We start from the raw sequence: 21,912 nt of genomic DNA on the forward strand, positions 1-21,912 counted from the left end.
CATTGCAGCTTTCCTTTGCCTCTCTCTGTGGTGTTCACATGTCCCCCTCGCCTCTCCCACTCATTGCAGCTTTCCTTTGCCTCTCTGTGGTGTTCACATGTCCCCCTCGTCTCTCCTGCTCATTCCAGCTTTCCTTTGCCTCTCTGTGGTGTTCACATGCCCCCCTCGCCTCTCCTGCTCATCGCAGCTTTCCTTAGCCTCTCTGTGGTGTTCATATGTCCCCCTCGCCTCTCCTGCTCATTGCAGCCTTCCTTTACCTCTCTGTGGTGTTCATATGTCCCCCTCGCCTCTCCTGCTCATTGCAGCCTTCCTTTACCTCTCTCTGTGGTGTTCACATGTCCCCCTCGCCTCTCCTGCTCATTGCAGCTTTCCTTTGCCTCTCTCTGTGGTGTTCACATGCCCCCCCTCGCCTCTCCTCTCATTGCAGCTTTCCTTTGCCTCTCTGTGGTGTTCACATGTCCCCCTCGCCTCTCCCACTCATTGCAGCTTTCCTTTGCCTCTCTGTGGTGTTCACATGCCCCCTCGCCGCTCCTGCTCATTGCAGCTTTCCTTTGCCTCTCTGTGGTGATCACATGTCCCCCTCGCCTCTCCTGCTCATTCCAGCTTTCCTTTGCCTCTCTCTGTGGTGTTCACATGTCCCCCTCGCCTCTCCTGCTCATTGCAGCCTTCCTTTACCTCTCTCTGTGGTGTTCACATGTCCCCCTCTCCTCCTGCTCATCGCAGCTTTCCTTTGCCTCTCTCTGTGGTGTTCACATGTCCCCCTCGCCTCCTGCTCATTGCAGCCTTCCTTTACCTCTCTCTGTGGTGTTCACATGTCCCCCTCGCCTCTCCTGCTCATTGCAGCTTTCCTTTGCCTCTCTCTGTGGTGTTCACATGTCCCCCTCGCCTCCTGCTCATTGCAGCTTTCCTTTGCCTCTCTGTGGTGTTCACATGCCCCCCTCGCCGCTCCTGCTCATTGCAGCTTTCCTTTGCCTCTCTCTGTGGTGTTCACATGTCCCCCTCGCCTCTCCTCTCATTGCAGCTTTCCTTTGCCTCTCTGTGGTGTTCACATGTCCCCCTCGCCTCTCCTGCTCATTGCAGCTTTCCTTTGCCTCTCTCTGTGGTGTTCACATGCCCCCCTCGCCGCTCCTGCTCATTGCAGCTTTCCTTTGCCTCTCTGTGATGTTCACATGTCCCCCTCGCCTCTCCCGCTCATTGCAGCTTTCCTTTGCCTCTCTGTGGTGTTCACATGTCCCCCTCGCCTCTCCTGCTTATTCCAGCTTTCCTTTGCCTCTCTCTGTGGTGTTCACATGTCCCCCTCGCCTCCTGCTCATCGCAGCTTTCCTTTGCCTCTCTGTGGTGTTCACATGTCCCCCTCGCCTCTCCTGCTCATTGCAGCTTTCCTTTGCCTCTCTGTGGTGTTCACATGTCCCCCTCGCCTCTTCCACTCATTGCAGCTTTCCTTTGCCTCTGTGGTGTTCACATGTCCCTCTCGCCTCTCCTGCTCATCGCAGCTTTCCTTTGCCTCTCTGTGGTGTTCACATGCCCCCCTCGCCTCTCCTGCTCATTGCAGCTTTCCTTTGCCTCTCTCTGTGGTGTTCACATGCCCCCCTCGCCTCTCCTGCTCATTCCAGCTTTCCTTTGCCTCTCTGTGGTGTTCACATGTCCCCCTCGCCTCTCCTGCTCATTGCAGCTTTCCTTTGCCTCTCTCTGTGGTGTTCACATGTCCTCCTCGCCTCTCCTGCTCATCGCAGCTTTCCTTTGCCTCTCTGTGGTGTTCACATGTCCCCCTCGCCTCTCCTGCTCATTGCAGCTTTCCTTTACCTCTCTCTGTGGTGTTCACATGTCCCCCTCGCCTCTCCTGCTCATTCCAGCTTTCCTTTGCCTCTCTCTGTGGTGTTCACATGTCCCCCTCGCCTCTCCTGCTCATTGCAGCTTTCCTTTGCCTCTCTCTGTGGTGTTCACATGCCCCCCTCGCCTCTCCTGCTCATTCCAGCTTTCCTTTGCCTCTGTGGTGTTCACATGTCCCCCTCGCCTCCTGCTCATCGCAGCTTTCCTTTGCCTCTCTCTGTGGTGTTCACATGCCCCCCTCGCCTCTCCCACTCATTGCAGCTTTCCTTTTCCTCTGTGGTGATCACATGTCCCCCTCGCCTCTCCTGCTCATTCCAGCTTTCCTTTGCCTCTCTCTGTGGTGTTCACATGCCCCCCTCGCCTCTCCCACTCATTCCAGCTTTCCTTTGCCTCTCTCTGTGGTGTTCACATGCCCCCCTCGCCTCTCCTGCTCATCGCAGCTTTCCTTTGCCTCTCTGTGGTGTTCATATGTCCCCCTCGCCTCTCCTGCTCACTCCAGCTTTCCTTTGCCTCTCTCTGTGGTGTTCACATGCCCCCCTCGCCTCTCCTGCTCATCGCAGCTTTCCTTTGCCTCTCTGTGGTGTTCATATGTCCCCCTCGCCTCTCCTGCTCATTCCAGCTTTCCTTTGCCTCTCTGTGGTGTTCACATGTCCCCCTCGCCTCTCCCATTCATTGCAGCTTTCCTTTGCCTCTCTGTGGTGTTCACATGTCCCCCTCGCCTCTCCTGCTCATCGCAGCTTTCCTTTGCCTCTCTCTGTGGTGTTCACATGTCCCCCTCGCCTCTCCTGCTCATTCCAGCTTTCCTTTACCTCTCTCTGTGGTGTTCACATGTCCCCCTCGCCTCCTGCTCATCGCAGCTTTCCTTTGCCTCTCTCTGTGGTGTTCACATGCCCCACCTCGCCTCTCCCACTCATTGCAGCTTTCCTTTGCCTCTCTGTGGTGTTCACATGTCCCCCTCGCCTCCTGCTCATTGCAGCTTTCCTTTGCCTCTGTGGTGTTCACATGTCCCCCTCGCCTCCTGCTCATTGCAACTTTCCTTTGCCTCTCTGTGGTGTTCACATGTCCCCCTCGCCTCTCCTGCTCATTGCAGCCTTCCTTTACCTCTCTCTGTGGTGTTCATATGTCCCCCTCGCCTCTCCTGCTCATTGCAGCCTTCCTTTACCTCTCTCTGTGGTGTTCACATGTCCCCCTCGCCTCTCCTGCTCATTGCAGCTTTCCTTTGCCTCTCTCTGTGGTGTTCACATGCCCCCCCTCGCCTCTCCTCTCATTGCAGCTTTCCTTTGCCTCTCTGTGGTGTTCACATGTCCCCCTCGCCTCTCCCACTCATTGCAGCTTTCCTTTGCCTCTCTGTGGTGTTCACATGCCCCCTCGCCGCTCCTGCTCATTGCAGCTTTCCTTTGCCTCTCTGTGGTGATCACATGTCCCCCTCGCCTCTCCTGCTCATTCCAGCTTTCCTTTGCCTCTCTCTGTGGTGTTCACATGTCCCCCTCGCCTCTCCTGCTCATTGCAGCCTTCCTTTACCTCTCTCTGTGGTGTTCACATGTCCCCCTCTCCTCCTGCTCATCGCAGCTTTCCTTTGCCTCTCTCTGTGGTGTTCACATGTCCCCCTCGCCTCTCCTCTCATTGCAGCTTTCCTTTGCCTCTCTGTGGTGTTCACATGTCCCCCTCGCCTCTCCTGCTCATTGCAGCTTTCCTTTGCCTCTCTCTGTGGTGTTCACATGCCCCCCTCGCCGCTCCTGCTCATTGCAGCTTTCCTTTGCCTCTCTGTGATGTTCACATGTCCCCCTCGCCTCTCCTGCTCATTGCAGCTTTCCTTTGCCTCTCTGTGGTGTTCACATGTCCCCCTCGCCTCTCCTGCTTATTCCAGCTTTCCTTTGCCTCTCTCTGTGGTGTTCACATGTCCCCCTCGCCTCCTGCTCATCGCAGCTTTCCTTTGCCTCTCTGTGGTGTTCACATGTCCCCCTCGCCTCTCCTGCTCATTGCAGCTTTCCTTTGCCTCTCTGTGGTGTTCACATGTCCCCCTCGCCTCTCCCACTCATTGCAGCTTTCCTTTGCCTCTGTGGTGTTCACATGTCCCTCTCGCCTCTCCTGCTCATCGCAGCTTTCCTTTGCCTCTCTGTGGTGTTCACATGCCCCCCTCGCCTCTCCTGCTCATTGCAGCTTTCCTTTGCCTCTCTCTGTGGTGTTCACATGCCCCCCTCGCCTCTCCTGCTCATTCCAGCTTTCCTTTGCCTCTCTGTGGTGTTCACATGTCCCCCTCGCCTCTCCTGCTCATTGCAGCTTTCCTTTGCCTCTCTCTGTGGTGTTCACATGTCCTCCTCGCCTCTCCTGCTCATCGCAGCTTTCCTTTGCCTCTCTGTGGTGTTCACATGTCCCCCTCGCCTCTCCTGCTCATTGCAGCTTTCCTTTACCTCTCTCTGTGGTGTTCACATGTCCCCCTCGCCTCTCCTGCTCATTCCAGCTTTCCTTTGCCTCTCTCTGTGGTGTTCACATGTCCCCCTCGCCTCTCCTGCTCATTGCAGCTTTCCTTTGCCTCTCTCTGTGGTGTTCACATGCCCCCCTCGCCTCTCCTGCTCATTCCAGCTTTCCTTTGCCTCTGTGGTGTTCACATGTCCCCCTCGCCTCCTGCTCATCGCAGCTTTCCTTTGCCTCTCTCTGTGGTGTTCACATGCCCCCCTCGCCTCTCCCACTCATTGCAGCTTTCCTTTTCCTCTGTGGTGATCACATGTCCCCCTCGCCTCTCCTGCTCATTCCAGCTTTCCTTTGCCTCTCTCTGTGGTGTTCACATGCCCCCCTCGCCTCTCCCACTCATTCCAGCTTTCCTTTGCCTCTCTCTGTGGTGTTCACATGCCCCCCTCGCCTCTCCTGCTCATCGCAGCTTTCCTTTGCCTCTCTGTGGTGTTCATATGTCCCCCTCGCCTCTCCTGCTCACTCCAGCTTTCCTTTGCCTCTCTCTGTGGTGTTCACATGCCCCCCTCGCCTCTCCTGCTCATCGCAGCTTTCCTTTGCCTCTCTGTGGTGTTCATATGTCCCCCTCGCCTCTCCTGCTCATTCCAGCTTTCCTTTGCCTCTCTGTGGTGTTCACATGTCCCCCTCGCCTCTCCCATTCATTGCAGCTTTCCTTTGCCTCTCTGTGGTGTTCACATGTCCCCCTCGCCTCTCCTGCTCATCGCAGCTTTCCTTTGCCTCTCTCTGTGGTGTTCACATGTCCCCCTCGCCTCTCCTGCTCATTCCAGCTTTCCTTTACCTCTCTCTGTGGTGTTCACATGTCCCCCTCGCCTCCTGCTCATCGCAGCTTTCCTTTGCCTCTCTCTGTGGTGTTCACATGCCCCACCTCGCCTCTCCCACTCATTGCAGCTTTCCTTTGCCTCTCTGTGGTGTTCACATGTCCCCCTCGCCTCCTGCTCATTGCAGCTTTCCTTTGCCTCTCTGTGGTGTTCACATGTCCCCCTCGCCTCCTGCTCATTGCAACTTTCCTTTGCCTCTCTGTGGTGTTCACATGTCCCCCTCGCCTCTCCTGCTCATTGCAGCCTTCCTTTACCTCTCTCTGTGGTGTTCATATGTCCCCCTCGCCTCTCCTGCTCATTGCAGCCTTCCTTTACCTCTCTCTGTGGTGTTCACATGTCCCCCTCGCCTCTCCTGCTCATTGCAGCTTTCCTTTGCCTCTCTCTGTGGTGTTCACATGCCCCCCCTCGCCTCTCCTCTCATTGCAGCTTTCCTTTGCCTCTCTGTGGTGTTCACATGTCCCCCTCGCCTCTCCCACTCATTGCAGCTTTCCTTTTCCTCTCTGTGGTGTTCACATGCCCCCTCGCCGCTCCTGCTCATTGCAGCTTTCCTTTGCCTCTCTGTGGTGATCACATGTCCCCCTAGCCTCTCCTGCTCATTCCAGCTTTCCTTTGCCTCTCTCTGTGGTGTTCACATGTCCCCCTCGCCTCTCCTGCTCATTGCAGCCTTCCTTTACCTCTCTCTGTGGTGTTCACATGTCCCCCTCTCCTCCTGCTCATCGCAGCTTTCCTTTGCCTCTCTCTGTGGTGTTCACATGTCCCCCTCGCCTCCTGCTCATTGCAGCCTTCCTTTACCTCTCTCTGTGGTGTTCACATGTCCCCCTCGCCTCTCCTGCTCATTGCAGCTTTCCTTTGCCTCTCTCTGTGGTGTTCACATGTCCCCCTCGCCTCCTGCTCATTGCAGCTTTCCTTTGCCTCTCTGTGGTGTTCACATGCCCCCCTCGCCGCTCCTGCTCATTGCAGCTTTCCTTTGCCTCTCTCTGTGGTGTTCACATGTCCCCCTCGCCTCTCCTCTCATTGCAGCTTTCCTTTGCCTCTCTGTGTTCACATGTCCCCCTCGCCTCTCCTGCTCATTGCAGCTTTCCTTTGCCTCTCTCTGTGGTGTTCACATGCCCCCCTCGCCGCTCCTGCTCATTGCAGCTTTCCTTTGCCTCTCTGTGATGTTCACATGTCCCCCTCGCCTCTCCTGCTCATTGCAGCTTTCCTTTGCCTCTCTGTGGTGTTCACATGTCCCCCTCGCCTCTCCTGCTCATTGCAGCTTTCCTTTGCCTCTCTGTGGTGTTCACATGTCCCCCTCGCCTCTCCCACTCATTGCAGCTTTCCTTTGCCTCTGTGGTGTTCACATGTCCCTCTCGCCTCTCCTGCTCATCGCAGCTTTCCTTTGCCTCTCTGTGGTGTTCACATGCCCCCCTCGCCTCTCCTGCTCATTGCAGCTTTCCTTTGCCTCTCTCTGTGGTGTTCACATGCCCCCCTCGCCTCTCCTGCTCATTCCAGCTTTCCTTTGCCTCTCTGTGGTGTTCACATGTCCCCCTCGCCTCTCCTGCTCATTGCAGCTTTCCTTTGCCTCTCTCTGTGGTGTTCACATGTCCCCCTCGCCTCTCCTGCTCATCGCAGCTTTCCTTTGCCTCTCTGTGGTGTTCACATGTCCCCCTCGCCGCTCCTGCTCATTGCAGCTTTCCTTTGCCTCTCTCTGTGGTGTTCACATGCCCCCCTCGCCTCTCCTGCTCATTCCAGCTTTCCTTTGCCTCTGTGGTGTTCACATGTCCCCCTCGCCTCCTGCTCATCGCAGCTTTCCTTTGCCTCTCTCTGTGGTGTTCACATGCCCCCCTCGCCTCTCCCACTCATTGCAGCTTTCCTTTTCCTCTGTGGTGATCACATGTCCCCCTCGCCTCTCCTGCTCATTCCAGCTTTCCTTTGCCTCTCTCTGTGGTGTTCACATGCCCCCCTCGCCTCTCCCACTCATTCCAGCTTTCCTTTGCCTCTCTCTGTGGTGTTCACATGCCCCCCTCGCCTCTCCTGCTCATCGCAGCTTTCCTTTGCCTCTCTGTGGTGTTCATATGTCCCCCTCGCCTCTCCTGCTCACTCCAGCTTTCCTTTGCCTCTCTCTGTGGTGTTCACATGCCCCCCTCGCCTCTCCTGCTCATCGCAGCTTTCCTTTGCCTCTCTGTGGTGTTCATATGTCCCCCTCGCCTCTCCTGCTCATTCCAGCTTTCCTTTGCCTCTCTGTGGTGTTCACATGTCCCCCTCGCCTCTCCCATTCATTGCAGCTTTCCTTTGCCTCTCTGTGGTGTTCACATGTCCCCCTCGCCTCTCCTGCTCATCGCAGCTTTCCTTTGCCTCTCTCTGTGGTGTTCACATGTCCCCCTCGCCTCTCCTGCTCATTCCAGCTTTCCTTTACCTCTCTCTGTGGTGTTCACATGTCCCCCTCGCCTCCTGCTCATCGCAGCTTTCCTTTGCCTCTCTCTGTGGTGTTCACATGCCCCACCTCGCCTCTCCCACTCATTGCAGCTTTCCTTTGCCTCTCTGTGGTGTTCACATGTCCCCCTCGCCTCCTGCTCATTGCAGCTTTCCTTTGCCTCTCTGTGGTGTTCACATGTCCCCCTCGCCTCCTGCTCATTGCAACTTTCCTTTGCCTCTCTGTGGTGTTCACATGTCCCCCTCGCCTCCTGCTCATTGCAGCTTTCCTTTGCCTCTCTGTGGTGTTCATATGTCCCCCTCGCCTGTCCTGCTCATTGCAGCCTTCCTTTACCTCTCTCTGTGGTGTTCACATGTCCCCCTCGCCTCCTGCTCATTGCAGCTTTCCTTTGCCCCTCTCTGTGGTGTTCACATGTCCCCCTCGCCTCTCCTGCTCATTGCAGCTTTCCTTTGCCTCTCTCTGTGGTGTTCACATGTCCCCCTCGCCTCTCCCACTCATTGCAGCTTTCCTTTGCCTCTCTGTGGTGTTCACATGTCCCCCTCGTCTCTCCTGCTCATTCCAGCTTTCCTTTGCCTCTCTGTGGTGTTCACATGCCCCCCTCGCCTCTCCTGCTCATCGCAGCTTTCCTTTGCCTCTCTGTGGTGTTCATATGTCCCCCTCGCCTCTCCTGCTCATTGCAGCCTTCCTTTACCTCTCTCTGTGGTGTTCACATGTCCCCCTCGCCTCCTGCTCATCGCAGCTTTCCTTTGCCTCTCTCTGTGGTGTTCACATGCCCCCCCTCGCCTCTCCTGCTCATTCCAGCTTTCCTTTGCCTCTCTCTGTGGTGTTCACATGTCCCCCTCGCCTCCTGCTCATCGCAGCTTTCCTTTGCCTCTCTCTGTGGTGTTCACATGTCCCCCTCGCCTCTCCTGCTCATTCCAGCTTTCCTTTGCCTCTCTCTGTGGTGTTCACATGTCCCCCTCGCCTCCTGCTCATCGCAGCTTTCCTTTGCCTCTCTGTGGTGTTCACATGTCCTCCTCGCCTCTCCTGCTCATCGCAGCTTTCCTTTGCCTCTCTGTGGTGTTCACATGTCCCCCTCGCCTCTCCTGCTCATTCCAGCTTTCCTTTGCCTCTCTCTGTGGTGTTCACATGTCCCCCTCGCCTCCTGCTCATCGCAGCTTTCCTTTGCCTCTCTGTGGTGTTCACATGCCCCCCTCGCCTCTCCTGCTCATTGCAGCTTTCCTTTGCCTCTCTCTGTGGTGTTCACATGCCCCCCTCGCCTCTCCTGCTCATTCCAGCTTTCCTTTGCCTCTCTGTGGTGTTCCCATGTCCCCCTCGCCTCTCCTGCTCATTGCAGCTTTCCTTTGCCTCTCTCTGTGGTGTTCACATGTCCCCCTCGCCTCTCCCACTCATTGCAGCTTTCCTTTGCCTCTCTCTGTGGTGTTCACATGTCCCTCTCGCCTCTCCTGCTCATTCCAGCTTTCCTTTGCCTCTCTGTGGTGTTCACATGTCCCCCTCGCCTCTCCTGCTCATTGCAGCTTTCCTTTGCCTCTGTGGTGTTCACATGTCCCCCTCGCCTCTCCCGCTCATTGCAGCTTTCCTTTGCCTCTCTCTGTGGTGTCCACATGTCCCCCTCGCCTCTCCCACTCATCGCAGCTTTCCTTTGCCTCTCTCTGTGGTGTTCACATGCCCCCCTCGCCGCTCCTGCTCATTGCAGCTTTCCTTTGCCTCTCTCTGTGGTGTTCACATGTCCCCCTCGCCTCTCCTGCTCATTGCAGCTTTCCTTTGCCTCTCTGTGGTGTTGACATGTCCCCCTCGCCTCTCCCACTCATCGCAGCTTTCCTTTGCCTCTCTGTGGTGTTCACATGTCCCCCTCGCCTCTCCTGCTCATTGCAGCCTTCCTTTACCTCTCTCTGTGGTGTTCACATGTCCCCCTCGCCTCTCCTGCTCATCGCACCTTTCCTTTACCTCTCTCTGTGGTGTTCACATGTCCCCCTCGCCTCTCCTGCTCATTCCAGCTTTCCTTTGCCTCTCTGTGGTGTTCACATGTCCCCCTCGCCTCTCATTCCAGCTTTCCTTTGCCTCTGTGGTGTTCACATGCCCCCCTCGCCGCTCCTGCTCATCGCAGCTTTCCTTTGCCTCTCTGTGGTGATCACATGTCCCCCTCGCCTCTCCTGCTCATTGCAGCTTTCCTTTGCCTCTCTGTGGTGTTCACATGTCCCCCTCGCCTCCTGCTCATTCCAGCTTTCCTTTGCCTCTCTGTGGTGTTCACATGTCCCCCTCGCCTCTCCTGCTCATTCCAGCTTTCCTTTGCCTCTCTGTGGTGTTCACATGTCCCCCTCGCCTCTCCCACTCATTGCAGCTTTCCTTTGCCTCTCTGTGGTGTTCACATGTCCCCCTCGCCTCTCCTGCTCATTCCAGCTTTCCTTTGCCTCTCTCTGTGGTGATCACATGTCCCCCCTCGCCTCTCCTGCTCATTCCAGCTTTCCTTTGCCTCTCTCTGTGGTGTTCACATGCCCCCCTCGCCTCTCCTGCTCATTGCAGCTTTCCTTTGCCTCTCAATGATGTTCACATGTCCCCCTCACCTCTCCTGCTCATTGCAGCTTTCCTTTGCCTCTCAGTGGTGTTCACATGTCCCCCTCCCCTCTCCTTATTAATGTCTCGTGTACATCTTGTGAGTGCATCTGTGGCATGTTAATGTCTGGTGCATCTAGTGAGGGTATACAAGTGCTTATTGATGTCTTGTGTACACCTGGTATTTTCGGAGATAGTTGGAGGCAGATTGATATTTTAGGTCTAAACAACATGCCTGTCTCTTCTCTTCTCCTCTTTAGTGTCACTGTTTATCCCAACGGGACCCTCCATCTAACACAGGTGAAGGCACGCAGTGCTGGCACGTACCAGTGCGTTGGCCGAGGGCAGCGTGGCAAGCCCACCGTCCTGGAAGCCACTCTCCGCTTGGCTGGTGAGTTCACACTTGTGATGCTATGTGTGGTTTACTATTTTTCTTATGTTCATGTTCGTCGGCTCGTCTTTCAGTGTGATCTCCTGAAGTTTTCCCGGGGCATTCTTTATGTTGAGTGTACCAGACAGCGCAGGATCTATTGTGGGCTTACCATGAACTTACAAGGGCATAGAGCTTGCCCGTTGCTTGCCTTTGGTTGGCTTTCTTGCCACTCGTTTGCTTGCTTCTTATTCCATGCCTTTCCTTCCCCCAACTTGTCAATCAAATGTTGGTCCCTCCCCTGGAGCAGAGCTTCTTTACTGTTTCTTTGATACACTGGCTACTGTCCTTCCATTGCTCACTGCGAGGGAACTACTTTCTGTTTACTGAAGCACTCTTATCAGAGTGCATGTGTTTTCCAGTTCTTGCTCGCTTGTGGGTCTCTCTTTCCTCAACAAATGTTCTTCCGTACACTGTTTTGCTATCTCTTGTCACGTTGCAAGCGGTGTCATGTGCTGCTCGCCCCTCTGGCGCTCGGTTGCGTTTTTGTCCCCGACGTTGTGGTGTCCTCTTATGTGCTCCTTTTCCTGGCCCAATAGCCCCTCTTTCCCCACTCCTCAGTGAGCTACCAGGGGGCACACATTGCTGCAGCCTCCATACATTTTTTAAAATTAAAACTAAGATGAAATGACCGCTTGAACGCATCTTTTTATATATAAGAAAAAAAATTGCCCATGCTGCTCAAAATTTGGTAATGCTGCACAGCATTGCTAAAAAGTAATGGCAAAGCCAGTTATCCCCAAAGGCAAGAACTGTCTTTGCCAATGCTTGTTTCAGTGGGCTTCACGCTTTGCAATATGCTGCCATCTAGTGGTTGCTGGTTTATTGTCTGTGCCACACCCGGATGCCTTGAATGTAGACTATAACATATCTTTCATTTTGGGTGAATAATTTACCCAAAGAGCATGGCTGCGCGAGGCTCCCTGCCTTTATAGCTTTTCATTTTTACAGTGGCTGCTACTCGAAGGAAACTCGCCACAGTGTGCACTGGACTAAAACATTGAACAATTGAAAAACAAAAACCAGATTATAAGTGTAGCCCCTGTAGGCTGAAAGTAGAATAAAAAGGGAAAGCGCCTCTATCTGGCACCGAGGACGTCTGCTCACAAGTGACCGAGGGTTCAATCTGTCAAACCCCGCTCCTTCTGAGACCGGGGGAACTGGGCAACCTTCAGTGTCCCCTGGTGGTCTGGTGGGGGGGGGGGGGGAGGATGTGCATTGTTGCAGCCCCAGGAGAGCGGATGGCTCTCCACCCAGGGTCCAGCAACATGTCTGCTGTGTGGCAGCCTAGGCAGCCTCTCAGACCAGACGTGGATTGTAGGTTAGGTTTCAGGGGGCATCTCTAAGATGCCTTTTGCAATGCTTTGTACATTAAATCTCACACTGGCATCAGTGTGGGTTTAATGTGCTGAGAAGTTTGATACCAAACTTCTCAGGCTTCAGTGTTGCCATCATGGTGCTGTGGAGTGCGTGTTGACGACCTCCCAGCACCATGTACTCTTAAATGGCAGCACTGCACTTAGTGCCCAGGAATGGACCTGGGTACTGTAGGGGCACAGGGCTCATGCTCCTGTGCCCACACCACTGGCATAGGGCACCCAGCTCGAGGGGTGGGTGATGTATGCCAAGGCAGTGTAGGTTGTGGGCATGGCACACAGGGATGTGGGACATATCGACTCTTCGTTTTGTCTTGTACCCAGACACTCAGCCTGCAAGGGCAGTGTGTTTGTGTTAGGGTACAGGGCCTCTAAGGGTGGCACAATAAGTGCTGCAGCCCTTAGAGACCTTCCCTGGTCACAAGGCCCTGGGTACCTAGGGTACCATTTACAAGAGGCTATGTGGCCAGGGTTTGCCAATTTGGGTTTTAAGGAAGGAACATAGGCCCTGGGCACCTGATTGGCATGAGTCCAGGGCACACTCAAAGTACATTCAGCAATACAGCAAAAAGGGGGGGCATACCATGCAAGAAAGATGGCACTTTCTCACATGTCCCCAATAGGATGGGGAGTACACATGAACAATCTCAAAGGAAGGGAATTGTGGGCACCACAGGATGCGGTGAAACACATCAATATCTTGGAACTTAAAACTGTGTTCTTAGCCTTAAAAGCCTTTCAGAAAGAGCTCTACGGGAAAAGGGCATTGATACAAACAGACAGCACAACAACGTTTTACATAAACAAACAATGAGGGACTCAGTTTTTAACACTCAACACTAGCTCAAGAGATTTCGAGATGGGCAATCCCAAGGGGAATAGACATAATATCAATACACCTACCAGGAAAAGACAATATAGAACCGGACAGACTGAGCAGACAAACATCATCCCACGAGTGGGAACTAAATCAGACAGAACTGCAAAAGATTTTCAGGAAATGGGGGACACCACAAATAGACCTATTTGCAACACCTCACAATGCAAAATGCCAAAACTTCGCATCCAGGCGACCTTGCAGACTGTCCCTCGGGAGTGCGCTATGGATAGACTGGTCAGGGATATTTGCTTACGCTTTTCCCCCAATACCGTTACTGAACAAAGTGATCAGCAAATACAGGATCAGCAAAATGACACTGATTTTCATCACACCACAGTGGGCTAGACAAACTTGGTTTTGCAGCGTGAATCTTTTCTGGGTTCACTATGCTGTGCCTTTAGTCGCCATCTTCAGATTCTTTTTTTCTGCTGTTTGATCTGGATCGAGACGGGAGGAGCTCCGGAACTTGTAAGAGAAGAATCCATGAAAATTGACGAACAGGAAAACAAATTTTCGACACAACAGCCTTCGAACCGGCGAACCGGGACGCAGAGAAGAGGATAAAACACCAAATCTTTGACGTCCAACAGAGAATGCGCACACGGGGCTCCCTGGGCGCTGTAATGGTCAAGACACCTTTCAAGTTCTGCGACAATTGCCACCACAAGTACGCACAGAAGGACCAGCACCCAGTCTGTAACCTTTGACTGCCGCTCGACCACCGCTCCGAAGACTGCAACGTGTGCTCGGCGTTCACCCTGAAGACCTTGAGGGTGAGGGAAAGGCAAAGGAGGGCGAATTACAACATGAAGGGTCAAGGACCACCACCTTCGCTTCAAGATCTCCAGCAAGGAAGAGGACAACGTGGTTGAAGGGCCCAAGAACGATGCAGACTCGCACGTCCAGGCTGTCGACGTCGAAAAAAGAGCTCCGAAGGAGGTAAGACAGCGACCCTGAGACAGTCGACCGAGCCCCGAAGGAGTATGTACGTATGTATGTATGTATGCGGTATTTATAAAGCGCAACTATCGTCCAACGGGTATCTTGGCGCTGTGGTACGTGAATCATCAATCAGTAGGGGGCGGCGGAAATGGGTTTAACAAGGAAGTCCTCAGAGCTGTCAGGTTCTAGGGAACAACCATGTTTTGACCTTTTTCCTGAACTGCAGAAGGTCATGGGACTGTCTAATTTCCAAAGGGAGGTGATTCCAGAGTGTAGAAGCGGCAGAGCTAAACGCCCTGCCTCCTGACTTGGCTCTTCGAATATTGGGAGCTCTCACCAGACAAGCAGTGGAGGAACGAAGGCACCTTGATGGAATATACCATGCAAAGGTCTCCTGAAGAGGTTTAGGTCCAAAACCTTAAAGGGCCTTGAAAACCAGGCAGAGAGACTTAAACTGAATTATTGGTAGCCAATAAAGCTCTGCAAGGGCCAAGGAGCCTTATGAGCGGCATGGTTTCATCAGTGCCAGTTTGGCCGCCAAGGTTTGGACTCTTTGAAGACGTTCAACCAGAAATTTTGGGGCCTCCAATAGTAGGGTGTTGAAGTAGTCCAACCTGCTGAGGATGATGCTTCCACCGACCAGCGCTCTTGCCGTCTTTGGCAACAACGGAAGGATCTTCCTCAAGGCTCTGATCAGGGAGAAGCAGTTCCCCACCAGCTTATTTACATGTATTTCCAGAGTTAAATTAGCATCAAGCATAACTCACAAATGACGTACTGCTTTAGCCGGGACCAGAGTAGAAGTAGTTGGAGAAGGCCAAAAATGATCAGGGAATGGGGGAGGGACTTTCCCCACAGCACAATATAAGACTTGAGTCTTGTCTGAGTTAAATTGAAGTGAGTTGGCTCTTAGCCAATGGGCAGTGACCTGCATGCGATCGTGAAATGTCACTAGAGGAATTGACTGGTTTCCCTCTAGGGAGAAGAAGAGCGGAGTGTCATCGGCATAGTTCACCAATTTCACACCATGCGACTTTATGACTTCAATCAAGGGTCTCGTATAGATGTTAAAGAGAATGGGACTTATCGCCGACCCCTGAGAAACTCCACAATGGATATTGCAAAACTTAGATTGATACGGCGGAAGAGACTGCCTGACACCTGCCGGATAGATGGGAGCGGAACCATTCTAGAACCGTCCACGACACTTTGACCTCTTCCAACCTGGTCAGAAAAATTTCATGGTTGACCGTGTCAAAAGCGGCAGACAGGTCAAGCAAAATGAGAATGCCAGATTGTCCCCTGTCTGCCCGCAATCGAAGATCGTCTAACACGGTCCCCAGAGCAGACTCCGTTCCATGGCCAGGTCGAAAACAAAACTGAACATCTAGCCTGGAGTTGGATTCCAGGAATTGAGACAAAGTTTTGCTGACCAGTCGTTCATTGATTTTGATCCGATATGGTAAGAGCGAAATCGGTCTGTAGTTACCAGCGCAGGTCGGGTCGAGTGTCGCTTTTTTCAAAAGCGGGGTAACCACAGGCCGTTTCCAACATGCGGGTACTAGTCCAGAAGTTAGGGAACTATTGCAGATCTGACGCAGAGTGGGAAAAAGCTCAGAACCCAATTCCTTCCAGATTTTATGTGGAAGAGGGTCTAAAGGGGAAACCGATGACACACCCAAGGCAGTTATGTTAAAAATCTCCTCCGAGGGTGGCTCAAAATGGGTCAGGGAGGTCGGAGGACCTAGCTCTGCCCCATTTTCCTTTTCTAGGTCTTGTGCCCCATTAGTTTTAGCAGCGAGGTCTTCTTTCCTGGAAAGATTATTCACCTTCAATCCATCAATGTTACTTATTTTCTCCATAAAGAAGGTCGCTAAGCTGTCGCACAAAGCTGGAGTTGGCAGGATTTTGGATTGTGTCCATTCAGGAGCAGCCATATCCTTCACTATTTTGAAAATTGTTCTGGAGGTATTTTTAGAATTTAGAATGGTGTTAGCAAAGTATTCTGATTTTGCTAAATCAATTCCCTTCCTGTAGTCTACTATTGCAGCCTTCCATAAAGATTTATCCTGGTCGGAGTAAATCTTCCTCCATTTCCTCTCCGCCTGCCGGCAGATCAGTTTTAAGGATTTAAGGTGATCATTATACCAGCAGGCTGACGGCCTGCCAGTCTTCTTACAGTTTTGTATGGGAGCGGTTTGGCCAAGCCTAAAATTAATTTTGTCACAGAAGTCTATATAATGGTCTTCCACTGACCTCCCATTGTTAAAATCCTTTCTAAAGGTGTATACCGAGGGTGAGATGGTCTTTTTTTTTTTTTAGAAGTCCCCTCCAATCTCTACTCCTGAACGTCTTTACCTCACTAGTGGCTGGCCGTACCTTTCTAGGGTCAAGTATCTGGAACTTGACCAAATAATGATCGGACCAGCCAACCGGAAGGATTTCTACTGCTCCCAAGGCATGTTCCTTGTAGAAGACTAGGTCCAATATAGTCCCCCCCCCCCCCCCCCCCCCCTTTCCTTATGGGTGGCTTCATTGATCCATTGACATAAGCTCAGGCTCTCACAAGAATGAATTAGGTTACAGTATCCGGAGTCCAAATTTCCATTAAGCCATAAATTAAAATCGCCCATAATAATCAGATTAGAATGAGTAAGGGCCATATTACAAATGACATCTACCAGTCCCTGCATATGAAGTGAGCTAACTGCTCCTGGGGGTCTGTAACAAATTATGCCCACCATTAAGCAGCCTTTAGTGAGCAACCCAAAAGTTCAAAACCTTCGACTTCGTCGATATCCAGTTGAGTGAAGTCCAGGGTTTCCTTAAATATCCCCACCCCACTTCCTTGCCCTCTGGCTCGGGGTTTGTGTAGGATTTTCTAGCCTGGAGGACATGCCAAACCTAGTTCTAACTCCAATCCCAAGTTTGTCCAGGTTTCGGTCATAAAAAGAACATCTAGACCGTGTGAGTCAAATAGCAGCTGGATCTCCACATGGTGTTTAGGTAGGGATCTAACATTAAGCAGCCCTCCCGCCAGGACATCTTTCCTAACAAAGTCAGCCTCGAGGCCAGCCGATTCCTGAAGTCGGAGTGTTAAAATCCTGTCACTCACAGACTTACCAATCTGTTTTGGTGCTTCACTAGAGTAACAGATCTTCTTGTTGGACTCATCCCCTTCATCAAAACCGGCAACAAGGCTGGTGCTGCGCGCGTCTGCTGCGTGGCCACGCCAGCGTGCTGCTTATGTAGGTTTGGGCAAAAAACAATTAGACTGCTGACCATCAAAAATGGCGGGTCCGCTCTTACAGGCGGGCACTGCGAGGTCAGTCTGGAATCTGAGCGTTCAGGCAAAATTAGGCAGTACAATCAATTCAACAAAGTCCTCAAACAGCACCAGCATTGAAAATTTTGTTGACCGCGAGCTCGTCCAAGGACAAACAGTCCGTTGGTTCCTTTGACAAGGACTCCCAGACGGCAAAAACCCTTGATGGGACTATGTCGTCAAAGAGCAGTCATGAAAAAGACTCCTCGACGTTGAAGAAAGAGAGGGTGAAGCAAGCTTCGACTTTAACGTTGTCAAGTGCCAAGAGAAAGACAGAAGATCTCGACGCTGAAGCACCAGCGTCAGAGCTCGAGAGGAAAAAGAAGGCTTGAAGCCGAAATGGCAAACATCTTGCAGTGCAAGAAAGATTTCAATGAGACAATGAAGCAATTCAAGGTCCCGCAGAAAACCTCAACACTTTCTGAAAGAGACCTCTAGGAACTACAGGTTCCTACAACCCCAGAACCAGCTGACGAAGAGGAGGAAGAAGAAGAATACTACTTCGAAGCCGAGGGAGAGGATGAGGACCAAACTGATCACGGTTCGACCTTGGAGACACAAGACACCCAGTGGCAAGATGTCGACGCTCACTCGCCAGAAGGGGTAGATGCATACCCTTCGAGGCCCTCACCCCGACGATATTGGGATGTACAATCTGGCAATAAAAAAGGCTGCTGACAACTATGGAGTACAGCTAGAGGAGAAGCCACAGTCATGCTTTCTCCTAGAAACCTTGCTGCCTACACAAACAATTCCTGCCCATGCTCCCAAGTGTGCTGGACCAGGGAATAGAAGCTTTCAAGGAACCTGCCACATGCAAGGCAGTAACACCAAGGGGATAGGAAAAATACATGCACTTCTCCAAGTACCCAATGTACATCAGGGGTTCAGTGCCTGCTAACTTCCACAGCCAGAAAGAGGGCGAATGTACCCACTAATGTGGGCCCACCACCAGACCAGGAAAGCAAGAGAATGGATCTCACAGGAAGGAAAATGGAATGGGTAGGAGGTAGGCGAACTGCTAAAAAAATCTGCCAGAACAGTTCAAGAGAAGGACAAGCCACTTGGTGGAAGACGGAAAGAACATGGCCAATACATGTTTAAAATCAGCCTTTCATGCTACGGAGACAGCAAGCAGGCAAATGATGATTGGAGTTACGGAAAGAAGACACGCCTAGCTATGAATCTCAGGGTTCAAACCTGAGGTTCAAAGTAACATCTTGAACACTCCGTTCAGTGGAGAACATCTGTTCTGAACAGCTGTGGACGACAAGCTAACTCCGCTGAAAAAACAAAAAGAAACAGCAAGGTCCATGGGGGCTCTACAATTCAGAGGTATGCGTAGGGGCACACCATCGCGGAGACTAACAGGCAGGGGTAACCACCAGCCAGTAACCTCACACCAGGCCTTTCAACAAGGTTACCAGGGAGGGAACCAGGGTCCGCAACAGGGTCAAAAACTGCAAGGTTGGCAATACCAACAGGGGAGGCAATCCTTTCGAGGTTGCACTCGAGGAAGAGGCCAACAGCCCACCTCCAAGTGACTGCACTACAACTTGGGCGCACGCTCTGAAAAGATCCCAGAGGGCGCAACAACCAATAAACATTAAACATCAAGTCTCAAACAACAAGGAACACCTCTAACATGCAACACCAGTGGGAGGCAGAATAGGAAACTTCTTCCACGAATGGTTGAGGATTACATCCGACAAATGGATATTAACCGTAATTCGATACGGATACTGCATAGAACTGGCAAAACAACCACCATGCAAAAAACCAAAGAGCAAAGTTCATTCAAAGAGAGAACTGTCATTTGCTCGAGGGGCACAAGAACTCCTACACAAGGGTGCCATAGAGAGGGTGCCTTACAAGAAAAGGAACAAAGGGGTATATTCTACATACTTCCTCATACAAAAGGTAGACAGAACATTAAGACCTATACTAGACTTAAGGTTCCTAAACAAGTTCGTAAAAATGCTAAAATTCGAGATGATAGCTCAAATACAGGTAGGAGACTACATGGCCACTATAGACCTAAAGGACGCTTACTTGCACATCCCCATGAACAACTGACACAAGAACCTTCTCAGATTCGTAATCAACAAGGTGCACTAACAATTCACTGTGCTAGCGTTCGGACTCAAGTCAGCACCAAGAGTGTTCACAAAATGCCTAGCAGCAGTAGTAACCCACCTAAGAAGGCAAGGAATACGCGTTTACCTATACCTAGACGACTTGTTAGTACAGGAAAGCACATACAACCTTTGCAAACAGCACATAGAAAGGGTCATAAAGACCTTGTTCGAACTCGGTTTCTCATAACATTGGGGAAAAATCATCAATAACACCAGAGCAAGTGAAGATTTTCTTAAGGGCAGAAATCAACACAACAGCAGGGAAGGTGTTCCCAAGCTCAAAGAGAACCGTAGCAATTCAAAAGGCGACTCAACTTTACCGCAGGGGCAAGTTCTGACAGTGGGGAAACTACTAGGGATGATGGCTTCCTGCATTCATCTAGTCCCAAACATTCGACTGCACATGATACCATTCTAGGAATGGCTTCAGCTACAATGGTCACAGGCAACAGGGAGTTGGGAGGATCTAGTGATTGTCACACAAACAGTTATTCAGGAGATGACTGTGAAGTTGGCCTGACATATGATGTCACTAGTTCTAGTGTACACCTTGTATAAGGCCAACTTCTCACATTGGTGAGCAGCGGTTGAGATCTGAGCTTGCTGTTGTGATACCATTGCAATCTTGAGATATCAAATTGAAAGATCACAAGGATATTTGTAAGGTACATATAACATAGCTTATAAATACTTAAGTTCTACTGAACTTAGTTGTTGTAGGTTGAAGGGCCTAGCACACCCTGACTACAACTACTAGAGAGGTTTTAGTAGATACAACTAGTGTAGGTAGGTGCACACACCAGACCCTCACTAGATCATGTCTCTGAGAGGAGATCAAGGTGATTCTCTCTCAGGAGGGGGATATCCTACAAAGATACCCTCTAGATATGATACCCTAACTTTTCAGGAGATGAGACAATTGTGTACCTCCAGAAAGTTAAAACAGGGTTCAAACCCTACCCTCATTTATCTAGTGGAGATCTTAGAAGAGTATGATGCTCAGAGAGCCTCCCAGGATGGTGCCTTAGGTACCAATGAGGGTCGACCCTCCACAGAAGACTCCCCTCACAATACTGATCAAGAAGAGTCAGCAGGGACTTCAGAAGATGAGGTAGACAGCCAGGTCCAAGTTAGGAGACTTAGCCAGGCTAACTTAAGCCTGCATGGGAGTCTGACTTGGGTCCCCCCATTCAGTCCCTCAAGTGGACTTAACCAGAGAAGCAGCAGAGGAAGATCCCCTTCAAGGGAATCTATCCACTCCCATGTCTCTAATAGCTCCAATGCCTCTTCTCACAGGGGAATGACTTCTCCACAGAAAAAAGAGCATCAGGCCAGAATGAGGGAAGTCAATCTGAGGATTGAAAGGGAAACACTTGCCCTTGCCAAAGAGAGACTTGCTCTGGCCAGAGAGCAAAAGTTAAGTGGGTTAGGACCCACTGGTGGCAGCAATATCCCTAAGGATAGAGACAGGCACTATGATAATAGAGACCTGAGCAAGATTGTCCCTCCCTACAAGTGTGGGGATGACATCCACAAATGGAGAACTGCTTTGGAGAGGGCTTGCAAAGTACAGCAGGTACCCCAAAGTCAGTGGGCAGCTATCTTGTGGCTCTCCTTCTCTGAGAAAGGTAGAGACAAACTCCTCACAGTTAGTGATGAGGATGCTGACAATTACACTGTCCTGAAGAGTGCTCCGATTGATGGGTTTGGCCTAACCACTGAACAATACAGGTTGTTGTTCAGGAAAACTCAGAAGAGACAGACTCAAGACTGGACTGACTTTGTAGATTGTGCCACTAAGGCTTTGGAAGGCTGGTTATTGGGTAGTAAGGTTAAGGACTATACAGGATTGTATAATTTGATCATGAGAGAACAAATCCTTAACAACTGTCAAAACCAGCTGCTGCATCAACACTTGATTGACTCTGACCTAACTTCTCCCCAGGAATTGGGAAAGAAGGCAGATAGGTGGGTCAGGACTAGAGTTGACCAGAAAAACCAGAACCAGGGCGGTGATCAGAAAAAGGCAGACCAGAAGGGTAATGAGCAGAAATCAAAAGACCAGAAGTCTTCACCAGGCCCCCAAAAGGCTCAGGGGGAGGCTGGTCCCAAAAAGGATAAAAACAAAGATGGCCAAAAGAAACCTTGGTGTAACTATTGTAAGTCCAATTCCCATTGGTATAGTGAATGCACCAAAAAGGATAAGCCCCCAACCACCATTGCCCCTAAGGCAACTGTACCCCCTAGTCCAGCTGTAAGTGGTGGTTCCCAGCAAAAGGGTGTAGTAGGGTTAACCCTGGGAACTGAGGAGGATTCTGGCCTAGTCAGGATACCTACTCAGGCTGTTCTGATCTGTGATGGGGACATAGCTTTGTCCTCTACTGTGGGTCCCTGTAACCTGGGCAAGTACAGACAGACTCCTTTTATCAACCATAGAATGGCTCAGGCCTACAGGGACACTGGGGCTAGTGTCACAATGGTGATACCTGCCTTTGTGGACCCTGGACAGATCATGCTAGGTGAGAATTACCTAGTGACCAACGCTAGCAATGCCACTACCTCCCATAGTGTGGCAATTGTTAACTTCTCCTGGGGAGGGGTAACTGGCCTCAAAAAAGTTGTGGTGAGTTCAGATCTTCCTGTAGAGTGTCTGTTGGGAAATGACCGTGAAACTTCAGTGTGGGCTGAAGTGGAGTATAGGATCCATGCAGAAATGCTGGGAATAGATGCACATGTCC

At 51.5% G+C, this 21,912-nt stretch overlaps 1 protein-coding gene across 1 annotated transcript in view; it reads left to right on the plus strand.

The window, feature by feature from the left end:
• Positions 1-21,912, plus strand: part of PTK7 (protein tyrosine kinase 7 (inactive)) — a 632,664-nt gene that overhangs the window by 279,632 nt on the left and 331,120 nt on the right. The window contains exon 6 of the mRNA XM_085610156.1: positions 10,344-10,474. Coding sequence (XP_085466282.1) covers positions 10,344-10,474 — 131 coding nt within the window. The remainder of the gene's footprint in view (positions 1-10,343; positions 10,475-21,912) is intronic.

Source organism: Triturus cristatus, chromosome 6 (genome assembly GCF_964204655.1).
Source record: "Triturus cristatus chromosome 6, aTriCri1.1, whole genome shotgun sequence".
NCBI lineage: Eukaryota > Metazoa > Chordata > Amphibia > Caudata > Salamandridae > Triturus > Triturus cristatus.